Genomic DNA, 18,377 nt, shown 5'->3' with positions numbered 1-18,377 from the left:
ATATGACCCAGCAATCCCACTACTGGGCATATACCCTGAGAACACCATAATTCAAAAAGAGTCATGGACCACAATGTTCATTGCAGCTCTATTTACAATAGCCAGGACATGGAAGCAACCTAAGTGTCCATAAACAGATGAATGGATAAAGAAGATGTGGCACATATATACAATGGAATATTACTCAGCCATAAAAAGAAACGAAATTGAGTTATTTGTAGTGAGGTGGATGGACCTAGAGTCTGTCATACAGAGTGAAGTAAGTCAGAAAGTGAAAAGCAAATACCGTATGCTAACACATATATATGGAATCTTAAAAAAAAAAAAAATGGTTCTGAAGAACCTAGGGGCAGGACAGGAATAAAGACGCAGACATAGAGAATGGACTTGAGGACATGGGGAGGGAGAAGGGTAAGCTGGGACGAAGTGATAGAGTGGCATGGACATATATACATTACCAAATGTAAAATAGATAGCTAGTGGGAAGCAGCCGCAGAGCACAGGGAGATCAGCTCGGTGCTTTGTGACCACCTAGAGGGGTAGGATAGGGAGAGTGGGAGGGAGGGAGATGGAAGAGGGAAGAGATATGGGGATATATGTATATGTATAACTGATTCACTTTGTTATAAAGCAGAAAGTAACACACCATTGTAAAGCAATTATACTCCAATAAAAATGTTAAAAAAAAAACCCAGCAAAATTGTAAAGCAAGGTGAAGAATGTCTATTTGCAGTTCTCAAGGAATGAGATGACAAATAATGACCAGTAGACTTCCTGCTCTTTCTCTGCAGGAGAAAAATGAAATGATAAAGAGCCCTGTAAGAAAGTCACCATGTCCCTTTCGCTCTCACACATCTTACAGGACAAAGTCTCATAAGTGACTTTTCCTAACTCTGAAACCCAAATAGATTGGCGTGGCTCTAAACAAAATGCGTTTTAAGCAAATAACCATGGGTCGGTTGATGTCTTCATCACTGTTTCTGAATAATGATAAGGCAGACGTTTGTGAAAGATGTGCAGCTTGCTATGATAAGCTTGCTATGATCGTGCGAATACTGACCAGTGCCATCTGGATCCTAGGTCCGTGTAACTACTTCTGAGTTTGACAAGAATCATAGAGCTGAAATCCTCCCTAATTCCTTGAAGATGCTGCATTAGCACTCATTGGAAGGAGAAAAAAAGGAACTGACATCCCTTTCTAAACATACAACATTAATTTTCCTATTCAATCTAAATTCAGCCCCAAATCTAAACAACAGCTTAAAGCACTCCCACGCTAAATGAAATTTCAAATCACAAAGGAAAGAGGGAGAGTTCCTTGCCTCGGGAGCTGTCACCGGCCACAGCCCTGCTCATGAAATTCACTTCCCCCTACCAAGGCTGCTGGCAAAGAACTTCTCCAGTTTGATGCCGGTGAGTTACCAATACCCTCACTTTCTCTCTTCAGTGTCCTGGGTTTTCCAGAGACGAACAGGACACTGTGACCTTGGGTGCCCACCGCCCAACCCACTGGCTGGAGCACGGCACAGCCTGCCGTGGAGCCACCTGGGAGGGCTGGGCAGCAGTGGGCGGTGGGCAGCAGCCCGAGCGGCAGCCCAGTCACCGACAGCGGGCTCCACAGTCAACAATGCCTCCGATGGGCTTCCACACGGCGACATGGGGCAGCACTTGCCAGCAATTAAGAAATAATGGCGTGGCACTGGCGCATTTGGCAGAAGGGAGTCTTCTCTGGGTCACCGGACTGCCTATTTCGTAGGGAATATGGCGCATAAGATGGGACACACGCTCACTCACAACCCAGCAGGGAGTGATTCTGTCCAGACAGGACACCTGGTGGCAGGTACTGAGCAGCCTCTGGTCTCTCGTAACTGGTTCCATGTCAAACACAGAAAGGTGCCACCTTCCCTCCCCCAAAGCTGTTTTCCTGGGAGTCTACTGATGGTCGAGCAAAGGAGCATTGCCTTTGAATGAGAGACAGGACTCTGGTTTACGGAGAAATAACCACAAGGGAAACAGCATAGACTCCAACATTTGTTTTCTTCCTGATCTCCCTGTAAACTGTAACACTAGGAAAATTCCTTTATGTTTAATCTCTGGATAGCCAACTAGTTTCCTAAATTCAACGGTGCAAATTCTCATCTTGAATTTCAGGATGCGGTTTTCCACATTCTCCACCCAGTGCGTGGTCTGTCCTGCCAAGTTCATCTGGTCTCAGATAGAAAAGTGCTCACTTGCCTGGGACGCTCTACACCTTGACTGCAAAATCCCTGAGGGCACAGAACAGGGCTTCACTATTTCCACCGGGACTGGGGGGCTGTGGGTGAGGCCCAGTGTTGACCACATAGTAGTACTCAATAAATACCCATGGAAGAAATGAGTGTGGCACATAAGAATTCGAAGTTGTTGGAATGGGATCTAAAGACACATCAATATTTCTGAACCTAGGGAACCAACAGATGCTTCCTGAACGAATGAGTCAATACGTGAAGGAGTTTCCCTCCAGTGCCTAACTGCAAACGAGGCGTTTGGACTGAAGAAACGTCCCAGGGAGGTTTTCACCCACCACTCCTCTTTACCCAGGCCTTTGGATTGCATTGGTGTGTGCGCTCGTGCATGTATGCACATGCGTGTGTGGCTGTCTGGGAAGGGGGAAGAGCCTGGACCCCCGTGTGCATCGCTGAGCCTGTGACAGGCTCTCACTGCCCTACCTTGTTATGATACTGCAGCATCTGAGTGATTATTCTTATCTTCGGGTGGTAGTTCTTTATGGAGATGACTCTGAAAAAGAAAAGAACAAAAGCTGAGCCAGGGTGTGCCTCACCCTTGGAGTCTGATGGGAAGATTAATTTGATTACATCCAAATGGAGTGAATGTAGGGCCAGCAGCCTGGACCTTCAGAGAGGTTGCAGCCACTGGGCCAAGTTACACTGTGTTTCCACTGCCGTGCCCCGTGGTCGTGTGGAAAGGAAATCACAGAAGGGCCACAGGGCATGTCCTAGGTGTAAAAGAAGAGAGAGGTCCCGTGGTGTCTCGGTGATGGCACGTGTGTACCGGGCATGGGGGTTCTGGAGCAGCGGTCACGGGCTTATTGCCCACATGGGCCTCTAAATAAAACAAGCTCAACTCATGGGGCCAAAAGAGGTTTGCCATCTCACATACCCTAGGGAGGAGCCCGGAAACGATGTGCTCTGAGTCCAATTCTGCAAGTTAACAACATGAGACAACGTGACAAATCACACAAGCAGCCTGACAAATGATTCTAATTGTCACGCACACATGGCCACTGTCACAAAAATGACTTCTGAGCAGGGCTCTTAGGATGGGCCTATCGTATCACACGACTCAGCCTGTGATAGCTAACAGCATCTAAACAATGACTTTGATGCCGGTTACAGTTAAGTGTCAAGGCCTCGGGGAGGTCATGGGCTGGTGGAAAATTCCCCCAAACTGCTCTCAGTCCCTACTTAGTGTTAACTACCGCCAGCCCCTACTACTCTAACCCTCCCTCCTGTTCCCCACAACAATCACTGTGCTGCAAGGGAGGGGCCGGGAGCAGAGGAACAGAAACACCTGCATCCCAGTCCCAGCTGCTACACTAACAAACTGAGCGACCTTCAGGAAATCCCTGGACTCTCCGTGACTGTTTCCTCATCTGGACACTGGGGGCAACGGTACCTGCTTTATGTATTTCACAGGCTTGGTATGAGCAGCACATGAAAAACCAGATGTGAAAATGCTTTGAAATCATTAAAAGCTCTCTCCACATGCAAGTTATGGTTTTTGTCATTACCCACTCTGTCAGAGATGACATTGTACGTTTCCTTCTGTGACGAGGAAGGCGAAAGACTGGGATTCCACAGAAAGGCCCACCTCCTAAGCCTCATCGGAAATGCGAGTGCACTGGTCATGACCACCCCACAACTTCCCACCAGGAAATGCCCTATGCTTCATCCCTTCTCGTGCAAAGATGGAGAGGAGGCAGCCGGGGAGCAGTTTTGTCTGAAAAGCTGCCACTTGGGAATTTAGGAAATGGATCACGCGGAAGCCTCTCCCTGCACAAGTTCACCCTTTTGGGCTTTTGCACTTGAAGGATTTCATTTTATTTTTGAAAAACTGTTGTGTTGGCCCATGCTTATAATTCAGGACTTTGAGCCTCTGTCAGCCCTCGGAATTCAGTTCACAGCCTCAGCCAGTTTTCTGCATTAGCTCATTTCAAATGGATCTTTGACATTTTAATTTCAAAACGGGCAGATTGGTCTCATTAAACTAAGGGGAAAGGAGGATTATACAAATAAGGGAAAGACAGATCGCTTCTTTTAACCCTGAGCTTCCCATTTCCTTTTGCTCCCTGGGCCTTAGTTCTGATTCCGTTAATGAATGGCTGAATCACATTTCTGCTACTACCTTTTTCAGTCATTTTTACGCCGTGGCATCATGCCAATCACCCAGATACCCTGTATGTCTTCATATTAACCCTACTGTAGTCAGGGCTTAAGTTAAATATTGTGATTAATAGAAATGCCCACCTCAAAACTATTATCATTTCAATCATTCACTTAAAAAAAAAAAGGCAGGGCCAGCCCTAGATTTCTCTGTGCGGTAAAACATTAAGCTTCCTCTTCTTTTGGTTTTCCATTTGAAATTTTGAAAATAATGTTCCCGAAAACCTACATTTTTGTCACTTCAAATGACACAAAAAAACGTGAAGGACACAAATCCTAGTTCAAGGAAAGGGCCAACTGATGCACCGTAAGCTGGGGCTGTGACTAGTTAGGGGACAGGCTCAGGTGTGGAAGCAGGTCCCCATTCCACCATCTCCCTGCGGCCTGGCAAGCCCAGTGCTTACAGGAGTCCATGCATCAACTCTCTTACGATGACTGCACTAGGCATACTGCTGAAGAAAGGTGAGTAGAAAGAGAACATTGTGCCAGATGTTGCTTGCCAGACGCAAGGACCAGATGCTGAGTGGAGGATGTGCTTCAGAGGAATTCTGCCCCCTCACTGACGGGAAAGCTCATGTCACCTGGGGCCACTGAGCGAAAGCAAAGCGAAGGAGATGCGAGCATTGTAATGGTGCAAAGGCAACTTGCCTACCCTCTGTCTCAGGTAAATTCACAGGACACAGGAAACCAAGCTGTAGGGAGAGGGGAATCTTGGTCTAGACCCAAAGGATAGCTGTTCGCAGTTAGGCAAGAGTTCCTGGGAATCTAGTGGGAGTGAAATGTTTCCTCTTGGTTCATCTCTTCTCCAGAAGGTTCTCTTTATTACCTCCTCCTCCTGCAATTTATGCTGCAGGAGAGAAGAATCCAAAAGCGTTTTCACTAAGTGGAGCAAAATATCTTAACTTTGTAGTCATTTCATAGTCCCAAGATGTCTGGAATATGGGTCTATACAAAGAACAAAAATGGAACAGTTTTCTCCTGAAATAAGAACAGAATAAGGAGCAGGAGTTGGCCAGAGGACGGCCTCAGGTGGGCCCTGCGCGTTTACGAGAAAGGCGCTGGGCAGTGTTTTCCAAAGAGCGACCCCCCACCTCCCCCAGCCCTGCCAGGAGATGTTCTGTAAAAAAAAATAAAATAAAAAAAAAAAGGAGGGGGAGGGGGCCTGTAGTCAAATAGGTTTGAGAAAGTCTCTCTAGAACATTATCTTAGAAATTTGTAGTATTCAAAGCACTGAGGAGGCATTCAGGGAAGAAAACTATTTCAGGGGACTTCCCTGGTGGTACAGTGGTTGGGAATCCACCTGCCAAGGCAGGGGACACGGGTTCGAACCCTGGTCCGGGAAGATCCCACATGCCGTGGAGTAACTGAGCCCGCGCGCCACAACTACTGAGCCCGCACGCCACAACTACTAAGCCCGCGTGCCACAACTACTGAAGCCCACGCACCTAGAGCCCGTGCTCCGTGACAAGAGAAGCCACTGCAATGAGAAGCCCGCGCACCGCAACGAAGAGTAGCCCCTGCTCGCCGCAACTAGAGAAAGCCCGCGCGCAGCAACAAACACCCAATGCAGCCAAAAATAAATAAATAATTAAAACAAAAACAAATTATTTCATTTGGGGAAACTGGTCGAAACAAGCTGATTGGTTAACAAACCCCTCTTTGTGGGAAATATTCATCTATGTGTGCTATAGACACACTCGGAAAGCTCTAACCTGGGGCTCCTCAACCTTGGCACTATTGACATTCGGGGCCGGCTAATTCTCTGCTGTGGGGGGCAGTCCTGTGTACTGTAGGATGTTGAGCAGTAACTCCGGCCTCTACCCAGCAGACATGAGCATCACCGTCCCCTAACTGTGACAAACAAGAACATCTCCAGCTATTCCAAACTGTCTCCCAGGAGCGAAATCGTTTACAGTTCAGATTTCTCAGGCCCACTCCCCCTCAGGGAACATGGTACCTTATTTCAGGCCTGCTCCCAGTGAAATCTATCTTTCCTTCGCTAGTCCTCCACCCCAAGACTGGCTGTGAGTCCCAGAGCTCCTATCTTTTTTTTTTTTTTTTTTTTTGCGGTACGCGGGCCTCTCACTGTTGTGGCCTCTACCGTTGCAGAGCACAGGCTCCGGACGCGCAGGCTCAGCGGCATGTGAGATCCTCCCAGACCGGGGCACGAACCCGCATCCCCTGTATCAGCAGGCGGACTCTCAACCACTGCGCCACCAGGGAAGCCCAGAGCTCCTATCTTTTAAGGATGAGCTTTCAGTTAATGAGACCTTGTGTCATTACCCTCTGTACCCACCACAGCCTCAGTTCCCCACCCTGCCTTAGGCCTATGCAGATGGCTAGTTGTAGAGTGGCTAATGAGGAAAGAAGGTCCCACAGAGACAGTGCTCTACAGAGGACCCCACAGGAGAGCGAGTGGCCAGACAGCACCCAGCCCAGAGCCTTCCCGCCTCCCCAGGCTTACCTCATGATGTTGGAGGCATCTTCAGCATCGGGGTCTGCGCAGTACTTATTGGCAAGGATTAGGCACGCATCTGCTGACTCTATCTAAGACACCAAAAGGAAAATCACAGAACACAAACATATAAATAGCCATGCTTGGTTGCAGTCTCTCTCTGTTGATGGCTCTGGGGGAACCTGGTGCTTTGCAAGGAAAGAAAAAAACAGTAATTCTGAGAGATTATAGTTTTTGTCAAAAGTGTAGGTTGCAATTTCTTGTTATGATATAAACATTTCATCTTGTTGCTGTTGGAGGGGACAATGTGTACCTTGGTAACTACACTTCCCATTCTGCATAGCCTTTTACAAGTAAGCTTTCTGGATTTCTTGAGATAACAATTAATTAAGCCTTTCGGTCCCCTCTCCATCTCCTTTCCCCACCACCTGCACCATCATCCTAACTTTTCCAGTCAGGAAATGGCGTTAGGGGGGCTAAACCTCTTCTCTCAGGCTACCAAGTTAACTGAGTCATTGGGGATTCAGAAATTTAGAGTCCAAAGTCCTTCACCTAACCTTTTTTTCACATCTTAACCGTGAAATAAGAGGAAATGAGAGCCCTAACTCAGACAACAGCTCAGTACTGTTTAGTATCCAATTAGCATTCAGATATTCAAAAGACAACGAATCTACGTGTATGAAATGATGTTACAGATGACCTCGAAATACAACCTACTGACTTATCTAAACATGTGCCAACAGAGGCTTATTCCTTTGAGGGGATGAGGAGTTGTGCAAAGAATTGCTTGCATCTAAATCAGGTCCACGGACAGTAACTATTTTCCCCAAGTTCCCATAAGATTCCACATTAGACATAACTCGGATCAGGTCTGGATAATATTAACAGGACTCTGTAAGCATAAGAATTCCCATTCTGGCTCAGGTCTGCCCTACTTGGGATGTTGTACTTATAACAGACCATTCTTGCATTTGGTGGGAGGCCATGGTTTCCTCCATGGTATGTCACAAATTGTCTCTAGTTTTCCTTCTTTCATAAAGTAAAGAATTTACCCAAATCCTTTTGGCTTATTCACGTTTGCCAATTACATTATTTACTGCATTATGTGGTGACCACAGTAAGCATTTAGATGTCAGTGGATTCAAAATATTAATCTATCTCCACTGGCGTGCAAATATTGAACGTACTTACAAAATCTATGTGAAATGAGTAAAGTAGCAGATGCCATTCTGCTGTATCCCTTTCCCTTATAAGCCTTAGGTGTGCTTTATAAAAAGGTTCTAACCTAGTAGGTCCTAGAAAGAAAGATTAGCCCATTACCAAGTGCTATCAGATACCTGAGTGTTTAGTTTTGCACCTTTAGTCCTTGGTGAGGAAAAAAGGAAGCTCAAAATGTGTTATGGCTTGGGTAAACTTTATTTTATAGTGTATCCTTAATGTTTCTTTCTGACGTAAATAACAGATTTCAGAGCTACATTGAGTCCAATTTAAGTATTCAAAATGGGAATTACTTGATTGTTATGTTATATATTGAGTCCATACAACTGGTCTACTTCCTTTAGCAGTGCTAATATTGAGGCAACCAGCGATGTCTAGCATGTTATGTACAACAAGTCCACATGTGGAATGCTTACAGGTGGTCCACCATGTGCCGGCAGAACAAAGTCCTGGGACCAATGCAAGGGTGATATCAAGGTTGGCAGTATCTGATTTATCTCATTAGGGGTATGGAGGTGACTCCTGGCCACCCTGGGACGCATGTCCCTTCACCACAGAGCCACACCCCCCCAGATGGAGTAAAAGCAGAAGTCACTTCTTCCTTCTTACCTTGACTCTCGCAAGATCGTGTGGATTGAGGACTGAACCCTGATAAAATTCCACCTGAGTAAAATGTCGTTTGAACAGAGCTTCAAGCTCCAGGTTAGGGGAAATGCTGGGCAGGGAGAGAAAAAACAGCCATTAATATAACAGACTCAGGTATTCAGCCTCCATGACCTCCCTTCCCTCCAACTATCACAGAGAGAGACATGGGAAAAAGGTTTTCACCTTCCAAGCAGCCCCCTTTCTGGCCATAAATAAGAGGCTCACACTCAAGAGAAGTAAAACCCCAGCCCAGCTGAAAACCAAAACCAGTCCGAAGGTAAAATGGAGAGGTTCATAACCTTTACAGAGTCTGAGGCCTATGGGGCATGATGAATGGAATCCCTATTTTATGAACGGAGAAACTGAGGCTGTGACATCAGGGATTAGCCAGAAGTCTTCCTGGCAGAGCCTCCTGCTGTTCCTTCCATCAACAGCCTTTTCCCTGCTTCTCCACCTCATGGACTTTTCACTCCCCAGGGCCTGGATCAAAAAACGTCCCTTCTGAGCAGCCGCACACAGAGCTGATCCGCTCTCGGCATCGCTCTTGATTCAGCGTGTGTACGCTGTTCATCACTCTTGGTGCTGAGCTACACAGCCATCCTTCCCATTGCAGGGCAAGGATTAAAACACTGGTGGACCTGCTCATTCATTGATTATTTCTGCAGAGATGAAAAATACCTACTCCCTGTTAGGTACTGTGCCTACTGGGTGCCAAGAACCTACAAGGTGCCAAGGACTGAGTTAACCAACCCCTGCCTAACATTTATGTAGTACTCAGTAATGATCATAACCGCTAACGTTCTTAGTACTCAGTAATGATCATAACCGCTGATGTTCTTAGTACTCAGTAACGATCATAACCGCTAATGTTCCTGAGCATTTACTATGTGGCAGCTACCATCCTAAGCACTTGACAAGTATTAACTCATTTAAACCTCAAAAACAACTCTACAGGAAGGGATGCTATTAACCCAAAGCTTCGAGAGGTTAATCAACTGGGCCATGGACAACAAGGCTGACACTGATAGATGCTGGGGTCCTAGCAATTGAAGCAGTAACAGCCAGCTTGTTGATTCAGACTAAGGCAGTGGGTGAGAGAAAAGCAGCCGCCTGTGCAAATCCAACCAGTCTTCCAGATCCGTGACAAGTCAGTCCTCCTTCAGGAAGCCTACCTGCCCCGGAAATACAAGGAGTGGTGGCCTCTCCCCGATACAGATGCCCCGTGTGATTCTGCCACTTGATTAAACTGACATCAGTCCGTTACTGGAGGATCCATGTTGTGCTCCAATTGCTGCACAGGTGCTCATCTTGAAATGCCAAACCAAGATGAGGGCAGAACCTATACGCTATACTTGTCTTGAACCCTCCAAACGCTCAGCAGAGGATGGGCCCCACAGCTGGCCATCGGTGGCTAAGCAGTTAATTGGATCTGTGGGTTCTGCTCCTGTGCCCGTGGCCTGGCTGGTCTTTTCAGAACTTGGATAAGTCAGTGCTAAGAAGAAAAATGCTGGTGCTCAGACATGGTCAGTTTCATATTCACAAATGCCGAAAGGAAGGAGATGCACCGGATAGCTATAGGAAAGTCAACCTCGGTGGGATCTCAGAGCAGGACTGCGTCCTGGGTGGTCAACCCCACACGGAGCCAACACCAACGTGTGAGCTTTGTCCCTTGGCAACATGGGGCTAAGACTGGCCCCCATGATAGCCCCATCTCCATAAAAGAAGAGGGTGCCACCCACGTCAACATGCCTGTATCCCCCAACTCTCCACCCCTGTTATGGACTACCTTTTACCTAAAAGGGGATCAGGCAAAGAACTTGCTTTCCTCACCTGTAAAACAAACTTGATAAGACCTACCTCCTAAGTACATGGGGCAGCCTAATGTATTTTCTCTCTCATGGTAACAGCTAACATTTATTGAGCACTTACTGTGTGCCTGATTCTGCTCTGTATACTTGGAATGGATTACTTCTTTTCATTCTCAAAATAGCCCAAGAAACCATTGTGATCTCCCCATCTTATGGATGTGGAAACTGAGGCCCAGGGAGGTGAACTTGTTCAGTACTTGGTTGAGTCAGGATTCAGACTGAAGTCTGAGTCAAGCATGTACTCTTACTCCCTCTGTTGATTTCAGGAGAGGCTGTGGTGACCAGCACTGTGTCCTACACCGAAGGTTCCTAGGAACGACAGCTGTTGTTGTTACTGCTGCTATTACCCTGTACCCTGCTTCCTCTTATGTCTCTGTCTTGCTTGGTCACTATGTCAGTCCTGCACTCATAAAGAATCTACACTACACAGCTAATCACCCACACCAGACACCGTGGACACACCTGGATCGCACAGATCCGGACAGCTGAGGGGACGGTACTGACGTGTCTGACCCATAATGAACCCCACTGTTACTTGCCAGAATTGCTTCCACAGAGACAGATACTGCTCTTATTCACTGAACGAGTGCGTTGCTTCCTTTCCGTCGGTTCCAGAACATCCTCCCCAATGAGCCCAGCAGGGATCGTGGCTGATTCAACTCTGCCCTGCCCCCCGAATTCTGCCCTCACATCACCCCTCCTCCAGACACTTGAGGCGTCCCCCTAGAGGTGCCTGGTTGGGTGGAGGGTCTAGAAACAGCAGGGGCCTCTTACTTGTGAAGAAAGACAATCTCCACATTGACATCATCCCGGTCCTTGTGCAGAAAGTCCTTCAGGAAGTTGGAAACGCTCTCCAGCGTGATGTGTCCACAGACCACAATGTGCCTGCATGGGAGAGGCCAGTTAGATGAGGCCAGCCCAGCGATGCCCCGGCACCCACCCGCGGCCAGACAGAGGAAGCGCGCAGCTGCAGGGAAGCATTCGTCTCCCCCCAAGGAGGCTCAGTAAAGCCCAGCTCCCCTCCCCGGAGGGCAGTGAGGCAAAGCAGCGGGGCTGGAAGGTGCTCAGAGACTCTTTGACAGAAGACCATATGGCTTCTCACCTGATGCTGCACAAAATCCTATTAAAAGCCCAGCCGTTTGGCCAAGTGGTTTTATGCATTTAACAATAAGTGACATTATGCTCGAGCTTAAACGCTGCATTATCAAGTCCCTTGCAGATTCATATCTCTCCCTTTCTGCCCACAAAGCGTCCTCCCGGGAGATTTACCGAATGAGTCTTGGTTTATGACATAGAGCTTATCAGGTAATGAGATAACAAATCTTGTTGAAATGATGATTTTGTGTGTAAGAAAGCGGACTTTTATCAGGGTGGCTAATGTGCAGCTTGACACATTATGGGCTCTGCTGGCCGTAAGCACTAAAAAGGAAATTTTGCACTTTTCCGCCATAACTCCTCTGACAACGGGGGCATGTAACACTTTACAGTAAGTGAGCATTACTCAGGGCTAAATGGGGATGGGACACCTATGGAATCTGAGATCGTGCCGCAGGCAGGCTGTGCATCCCCAGACAGCTGCTTCCTTAGGGTGCCTGGGATTTCTATGAGAAACAAAGGAATTTACCTCAGGATGGGGAGAAAAGCTAGGAAGGGATGATGAAGACGGAATTGTCTGCCTTTATTTCGGGGTAGTTTGGACTTCTGTTTCTGGAGATGGTAACTCCCCCTGAGGAGATGAGCCCATGGAAGAAAGAACAGTCTCCCCAACATCTTTGGGCTCCTGGACCAATCTGACTTTGACACTGGGCTATACTATGGCCACTTATTACATATGATGCTTAGTCAGGAGGAAGCTCTTTGGTGCAAGAGTTAGCCCCGTGACTGACTGTGGAGATAAAACCTGCTGCCTTCTACTAAAGAGACTGTAGCAAAAGGCTCAGCCCAGATCCCTGTGCCCCTCAGGCTGGCAGTGACAGAGGCTGGCTGCCAGGCTGGGCTGTGAGGCACGGGCAGGTGGTGAACACGAAGCACGGTAATTTTGCGGGGAAATTTAGAACGGCCAGGCCCCTTGCACTTCATAATTGCTCTGTGCACATTCCAATAAGGCAGAAAAGCTCATTGGCTGGAGGCGGCTCCTAAGAGAAGGCAGCGATGATTGCTTATGCGATGTTCCATTAGATGCCATTACAAGAGCCTGCCCTTTTCGGTGTAATTTGGTGCTTGACTAAGTGTGCGAGAATAATGCAGTAAACTCATTGGTGAAAGGATAATGATGCAGAACAAAGAGTAAATCAATAATATGCATGATGCAGTTGATAATATCACCATTATGGACTGTTATTGTTACGGTGCTGCACTTAGCGATCGGGCAAGTGGAGGCCCTTGGAGGGGGGATTGTGGAATGTCAATGGGCTCCCTCAGAAGAGACGTTTTAATATAATCACTTTGTTCTCAAGCCAGTACCTACTAGGTTAAGGGAGGTCCCTTGGCCACTGATTCAAATTTTATGCCCCCAAACCCGTATGACTAAGTTCCTTCTGAAACACGCAGTATGTATGTCAGAATACACGATGTAAGCTGAACAACTGGACTATAAACATTTTCATCAGGTCATATCTTAAACTGTTTCTTGTGGCGAACGTGCATTTATGTGGACAAAACAGGCTGCAAGCGAATATGCATGTTCTGAATAAGACTTCTGATTCTGAACTTGCCAAGTATGTTCAGAAAGTGGTTGAGAAACAGTATATCCCTCCTGATGTCTGACCTCTCCACAAATGACAGTGGGGCTTTTGGGGGGCAATTCTAATGCTTTCTGCTTACAAACTTCCGTCACGGAGAACAAGGCCAGCATGAATCCAATGTATGGGCACCTCTGCAGGACAGATATGTGACTGGAACGCTTCCCGAAAGTAAGACAGATTTCATTCCCTGCTCTGCCACCAAGGATGTGTGTGATCCTGGGCAAGCTACTTATCCCCATTCGATTGAAGAGGGAGCTGAGAGGTTAATACTACCCATCCAGCCGCCTGCACCAGGCATCGCAGCGCTCAAAGCTCTATACCAGCATAAGCCTGGTTATCATTCAGAGCTAGACTCAAATCAATGATAGGTCCAGGGAAATGCCAGAACATTCAACCTTCCTATCCTGTACGCAAAGAACTGAATGAACATCTGCCAGCATTCCCTTTTCCTCCTCTGAGCTCATTCATCTCTAGGACAGATGTGTGGGAAGCAGAGGGGAAGGAGATGAGTCCACCCTCTTACCCTTGAATCAAAGATTCAGCCAGCTGATTTATTCAGTCTTAGAAAGAGACAGGGTTCTTTTAGTTGAAAATGTGCTGGGTACATATAAAATATATTCCAATGCAATCAATATTATCCCTTAAGCCTTTAATTAGCTTTCACTTCTCTTAAGAAGTAGACAAATGTTGGCAGGAGAGGGGAGAAAAAAAGGATTGACTTTTCTAATTTGGTGCTAGCTGTCCAATACCATTCCAGACAATTGAAAATATATATCTTTAAGCTACAGCATGATTTCTGAGGTGGAGAGCAGACTTTATCAAAAAGGAAGAAAAAAAATCTTCCTTCAATATAATTGGTATTTTTGCTCAGAAAAAGCGAGAGTGATTGAAAGCAGACTGCCTTTTTGCCCAAGAAGAGTTATTAAGTACACTATCATGGCAACCTTGGAGAACCCATATTGTTCCAATCTGTCCTCTATCTGATTTGAAGATTTACGGCTTCCTCCTTTTGTGCCAATAATCATTTCCCTCCATTTTGTTTTCCGTACAGTGGAAGCTATCAAGGAGCCCACATATTGAAAATGTTTGAATGCAGTTAGAAGAGATGGATGGAGAGAAGCTGCCTCTCTAAATCAGCATCTGCATTAGAAGATCTGCTCCCACCAGCCCGTATCTGAGGGATCACTAGGGGCCCTGTAGGAGTGCAAGGGATGGATGGTGAAAGGGGAAATGTTATTTTCCAGAAATATTTTCAGGACTTTTGAAAATTCCATGGGCAATAGTTTGAAGAAAGCTGTTATTGCTGGGAGAGGAGAAGCAGAATTTCTCACATCTTCAGTGATTGAAAATATAACTGAAAATACTCTAAGATTGAGAGCAGGGTGTGCCCTCCTTGGAAGCAGAGTGATGGCTGTTCACGGTGCATGATTTGAGAAATGCCAAAAAGATCTTCATCTAAAATTCTGTCGGGTTCCTTGACACCTACAAATCTACCATGTGAGATTCATACTTTGATAGCCCTGGGGTAGCTCAGCTCAGACACTAAGTAACCAAATAGTCTTGGCCAAGGTACCAATTCTGCATTTTACAACTATAATGTCAGAGTCTCTGAGGGGCTGGAGCTAGTACCTGATTCATGAGGTTATCTTGAGGATTTATTTAAACAGATAATACATGGAAAAGGCCTAGTAAAGAGTCTGGGCCATTTTAAGAATGATTAAATGGTAGGATTCATGTGATATCTGTAAATCAGGATGTAACAGATATGAACTGCTCTATGGCTCCTGGAGTCTCTCTCACCTGATCCTCAAACAACCCTGTGTTGCTACTATCTGTGTATCTTTCCAAATAACCTCTCTGAACCTCAATTTCCTTAAGTCATGTGCCTGACGTCCCACGGCAGGTAAAGTGACTTGCCCAGCATATGATCCAGGTGTCAGCCTCTAACTCTCACAAAGACAAAGGTGATGAAATGGAGGGAGCAGAGGTTTGGGTATTTCAGCTTCTGCTCCTTCACGACAGACAGGGCTGGGCCAACAAAAGGTCCTCTCAGACACATGGTGGAGGAGACGTCGGAGGGTCCTCCCTGGGCCAGGAGAGAGGCCCTGACTTAAAGCATCACCACTTTGTGGTATCACGGGATTCTAGCTGCGTCTAATCAACCAGGCCAGCGAGCTCAAGACAGCAAAGGCTGAGTGACAACAAACTCTAGACCAAGTTTTGAACTGAAGCCACCCAATTTGGCAAGACAAAGGGCTGCAAGGGGATATAAATGTCCATTTTAGACATTTTATGCCATGTCCAGCCCAAGGTTCCAGAAGACAACAAAAAGCTAAAAGATTCATTGACAAGAGAGAATATTTAGGCAAGTTAGCTATGGAGGGCTCTAACGTTCTTCCCATCTGCGGCTCTGGACTTGAACGTTTTTAGACTACCAGCAATCTTAATGATGGGTGTCTACAGGGCCTGGCCACTCAAGTTCGTGAAGATGGCCAACAAACCTAAATCATTAACCATTCCTGATGTGATGGTCTTTCTGGTTTTTAAAGTTTTCTCAAGTCCTGTGAACAACTCTTTCTTGGGATAAACTAATTTTAATGGCTTGGATTAAAAGATCCAACTCAGATATGCGAGGAACCATCTTAAACGCCAAAATAGTAGCCGATGGCATTCTGTGGGAAGGAGTTACTCACCCAGCGTAAGCAAGCATGCCCGGTTTGGGTAAGGGCCAGAAACATGGGACGGATTGGATTAGGCGTGGGTAACACTAGTGTGCCATGGAGCAGGCTTGGCATCAAGGGGGCTGAGTGTGACTTAATCAGAAGAAGAATAATGCTTGACTACTACAAACTCTATCAGCTTCACCAGAAAGCTGCCAGTTGCTTATTTCCTGGGTACGTCTTCACTAAATACACACTGGTGTGCCCCTCCCATTATTAACCATCTCCACTTCCAGAAGGAAACCCTGCACATTATCCTCATTCTGTCGACACCTTTCTTGGAGATGGGCCAGGAATGCCAGAATGCCCCAGTTGAGCTGGAACTTCAGTTTCAGAACTCAATTCCACTGGTGTCTTTGAGAATGGATCACTCAGGGGACCTGACTCATGACAGGAGGCATAAGAGGACAGAGTGGGGTCTCCCAGACAAAGCTTCCCAAGGTTCCAGCAAACGAGGCACCCAGAGATCCACTGAGGTGGCGTGGGGCTCAATGAGAACATCTACACACTTTTAAAAAGACTCCGGTAATGTTTCTTAAAGCCAGTGGGCTTTGAAAAAGTGCCAATGATAGGCTTCCTTCCACGCTCTCCCGTTTTTCTTAGTCTCAGGACGGCCCTTGGTGTATGTTTAGTCTAGTACCTGCATTATTTTGATATGGAAACAGAGGTCCAGAGATCAGTGCAAGGTGAATGCCAGAGCATGGGCAGACCTACCCCCTCGGTTTGATGTCTTCTAAACTGAAGCAGCTGGTGCCCCTGAAAGGAGCCTGGGCTAGGAATCAGGAGATGGGGCGGGGGGTGGGGGGGTGGGGGGTTGTCCCGTGTGACCCGGGGCCAATCACTAGAAAATGAAGAGACGCAGACTGACGGGGCTGCACCCACAGATGCTGCTGCATCCTCTCTCGGCGTTCCAGTTCTCTGTCCCCACCCTAATCCATGCCATCCTATCTTCTCTAGACATCCGCAATAGCTTCTTAAGTCGGTCCCCTGTTTACTCCCCTCCCCCCCCCAAAAAAAAAGAAAGCTGAGGAGTGAGGACTGAGGCAAATTCGACTGCATCACGTCCCACGAGGGCAGGGAGGTCTCTGATCTCTCTTTAGCTGAGCCTCACTCTAGGAAGACAATGTAAAATGCACAGCTCTGGGCTGTTTATTTTTAAAGATACTATATCCATCTTTACTGGAACAAGTATAAAGAACTTAAAAAACCCATAGCTATCCTGTCACAATAAATCATACGGAGTAAATTGAAAATCCTATACAGCTTTCCCTGAATACACTGCGCTCACTTTGTCAAAGAGGTAGATGAAATGTGGCATATATTGATCTAGATGCCTCTGTAAAACTATAATATTTATATCAAATACATATGCTAGAATTTTGTCTGTCCCTCTGCCGAGCCTTCTAATCATGCTTTCCTCATCCTACCTCTCACTCCCAGCGCCTCCCACTGTTGGAAACTGTATCTGATGGGAATGCATTTTAAGAAGGACCTGTCAGCGGAATTCGACAGCATTTTATCACACAGAAAGCAGGGCAGGGGTGACAAAAGACCCCACGACCCAAATCACACAGTGGTCCGTCCTCAAAGTTCACGCTGCCCCTCCTAGGTTGAACTGAAGCCATTCAGGGTCTACATAACTCTCTCTCCAAGACTCCGTCTCTCATGCAAGCTGAGATTCAGGAAGGTTCTGGGCTTTACGTTCTGTCTCACCTGGTAGTGCTTTTTGTGGCTGCTTCATCAGGCAGCTTCCCCCGATTCGGGGCATGTCCTTTAGAGCAACAGTTACCCAGGTTTTCCCTTTAAGGCTCATGACCCCACTGCCCAAAGGAAGAAGGTTAATCCTAATCCTGCCTCCCCACTGCCGCTGGTAGCAAGAGCCCGTCCCAAAGGAACTGCCTTCCACGTGGGGTGACTGTCTTCAGCAAACAAAAGCTAACTCCAGGCTGTGTGGGCCCCGTCCTTCCATGCCACCCTGAGGGCTAGCTCAGGACCCCCAAAACTTGCTGGGCTTTCAAGAACTGTCTATTGACCAATGGAACAGTTGGCGAAGTGTGCCTGGCTTGGACACCCTACGCCATAGGAAGTGTAGAAGAAATTTTAGTGAGTTAACTGCAAGCCTGCAGATCACTGGCTGATTCTGCCACTCCGATCTACCACCGTGTCTCGTTTGTGAGAGGACAGTCCATGTAAAGAGGACAAAAATGAAAACAAAACAACTGTGGGCATCTATGGAGCTCATGATCCCAAACCCTGGTTTTAACTACTTCCTGTTAAAACAGGTG

At 46.9% G+C, this 18,377-nt stretch overlaps 1 protein-coding gene across 22 annotated transcripts in view; it reads right to left on the bottom strand.

Annotated features, from left to right (window-relative positions):
• KCNMA1 (potassium calcium-activated channel subfamily M alpha 1) overlaps positions 1-18,377 on the bottom strand; it is a gene marked incomplete at both ends in the record, with an annotated part of 741,342 nt that overhangs the window by 196,207 nt on the left and 526,758 nt on the right. For all 22 annotated transcript variants that reach the window (XM_082854819.1, XM_082854826.1, XM_082854808.1 and 19 more), the window contains 4 exons: positions 2,709-2,778; positions 6,907-6,989; positions 8,725-8,830; positions 11,403-11,513. In XM_082854819.1, coding sequence (XP_082710945.1) covers positions 2,709-2,778; positions 6,907-6,989; positions 8,725-8,830; positions 11,403-11,513 — 370 coding nt within the window. The remainder of the gene's footprint in view (positions 1-2,708; positions 2,779-6,906; positions 6,990-8,724; positions 8,831-11,402; positions 11,514-18,377) is intronic.

This window comes from Leucopleurus acutus (assembly GCF_964270905.1).
Source record: "Leucopleurus acutus genome assembly, chromosome: 14".
NCBI lineage: Eukaryota > Metazoa > Chordata > Mammalia > Artiodactyla > Delphinidae > Leucopleurus > Leucopleurus acutus.
This window is presented reverse-complemented; position numbering and strand designations above follow the sequence as displayed.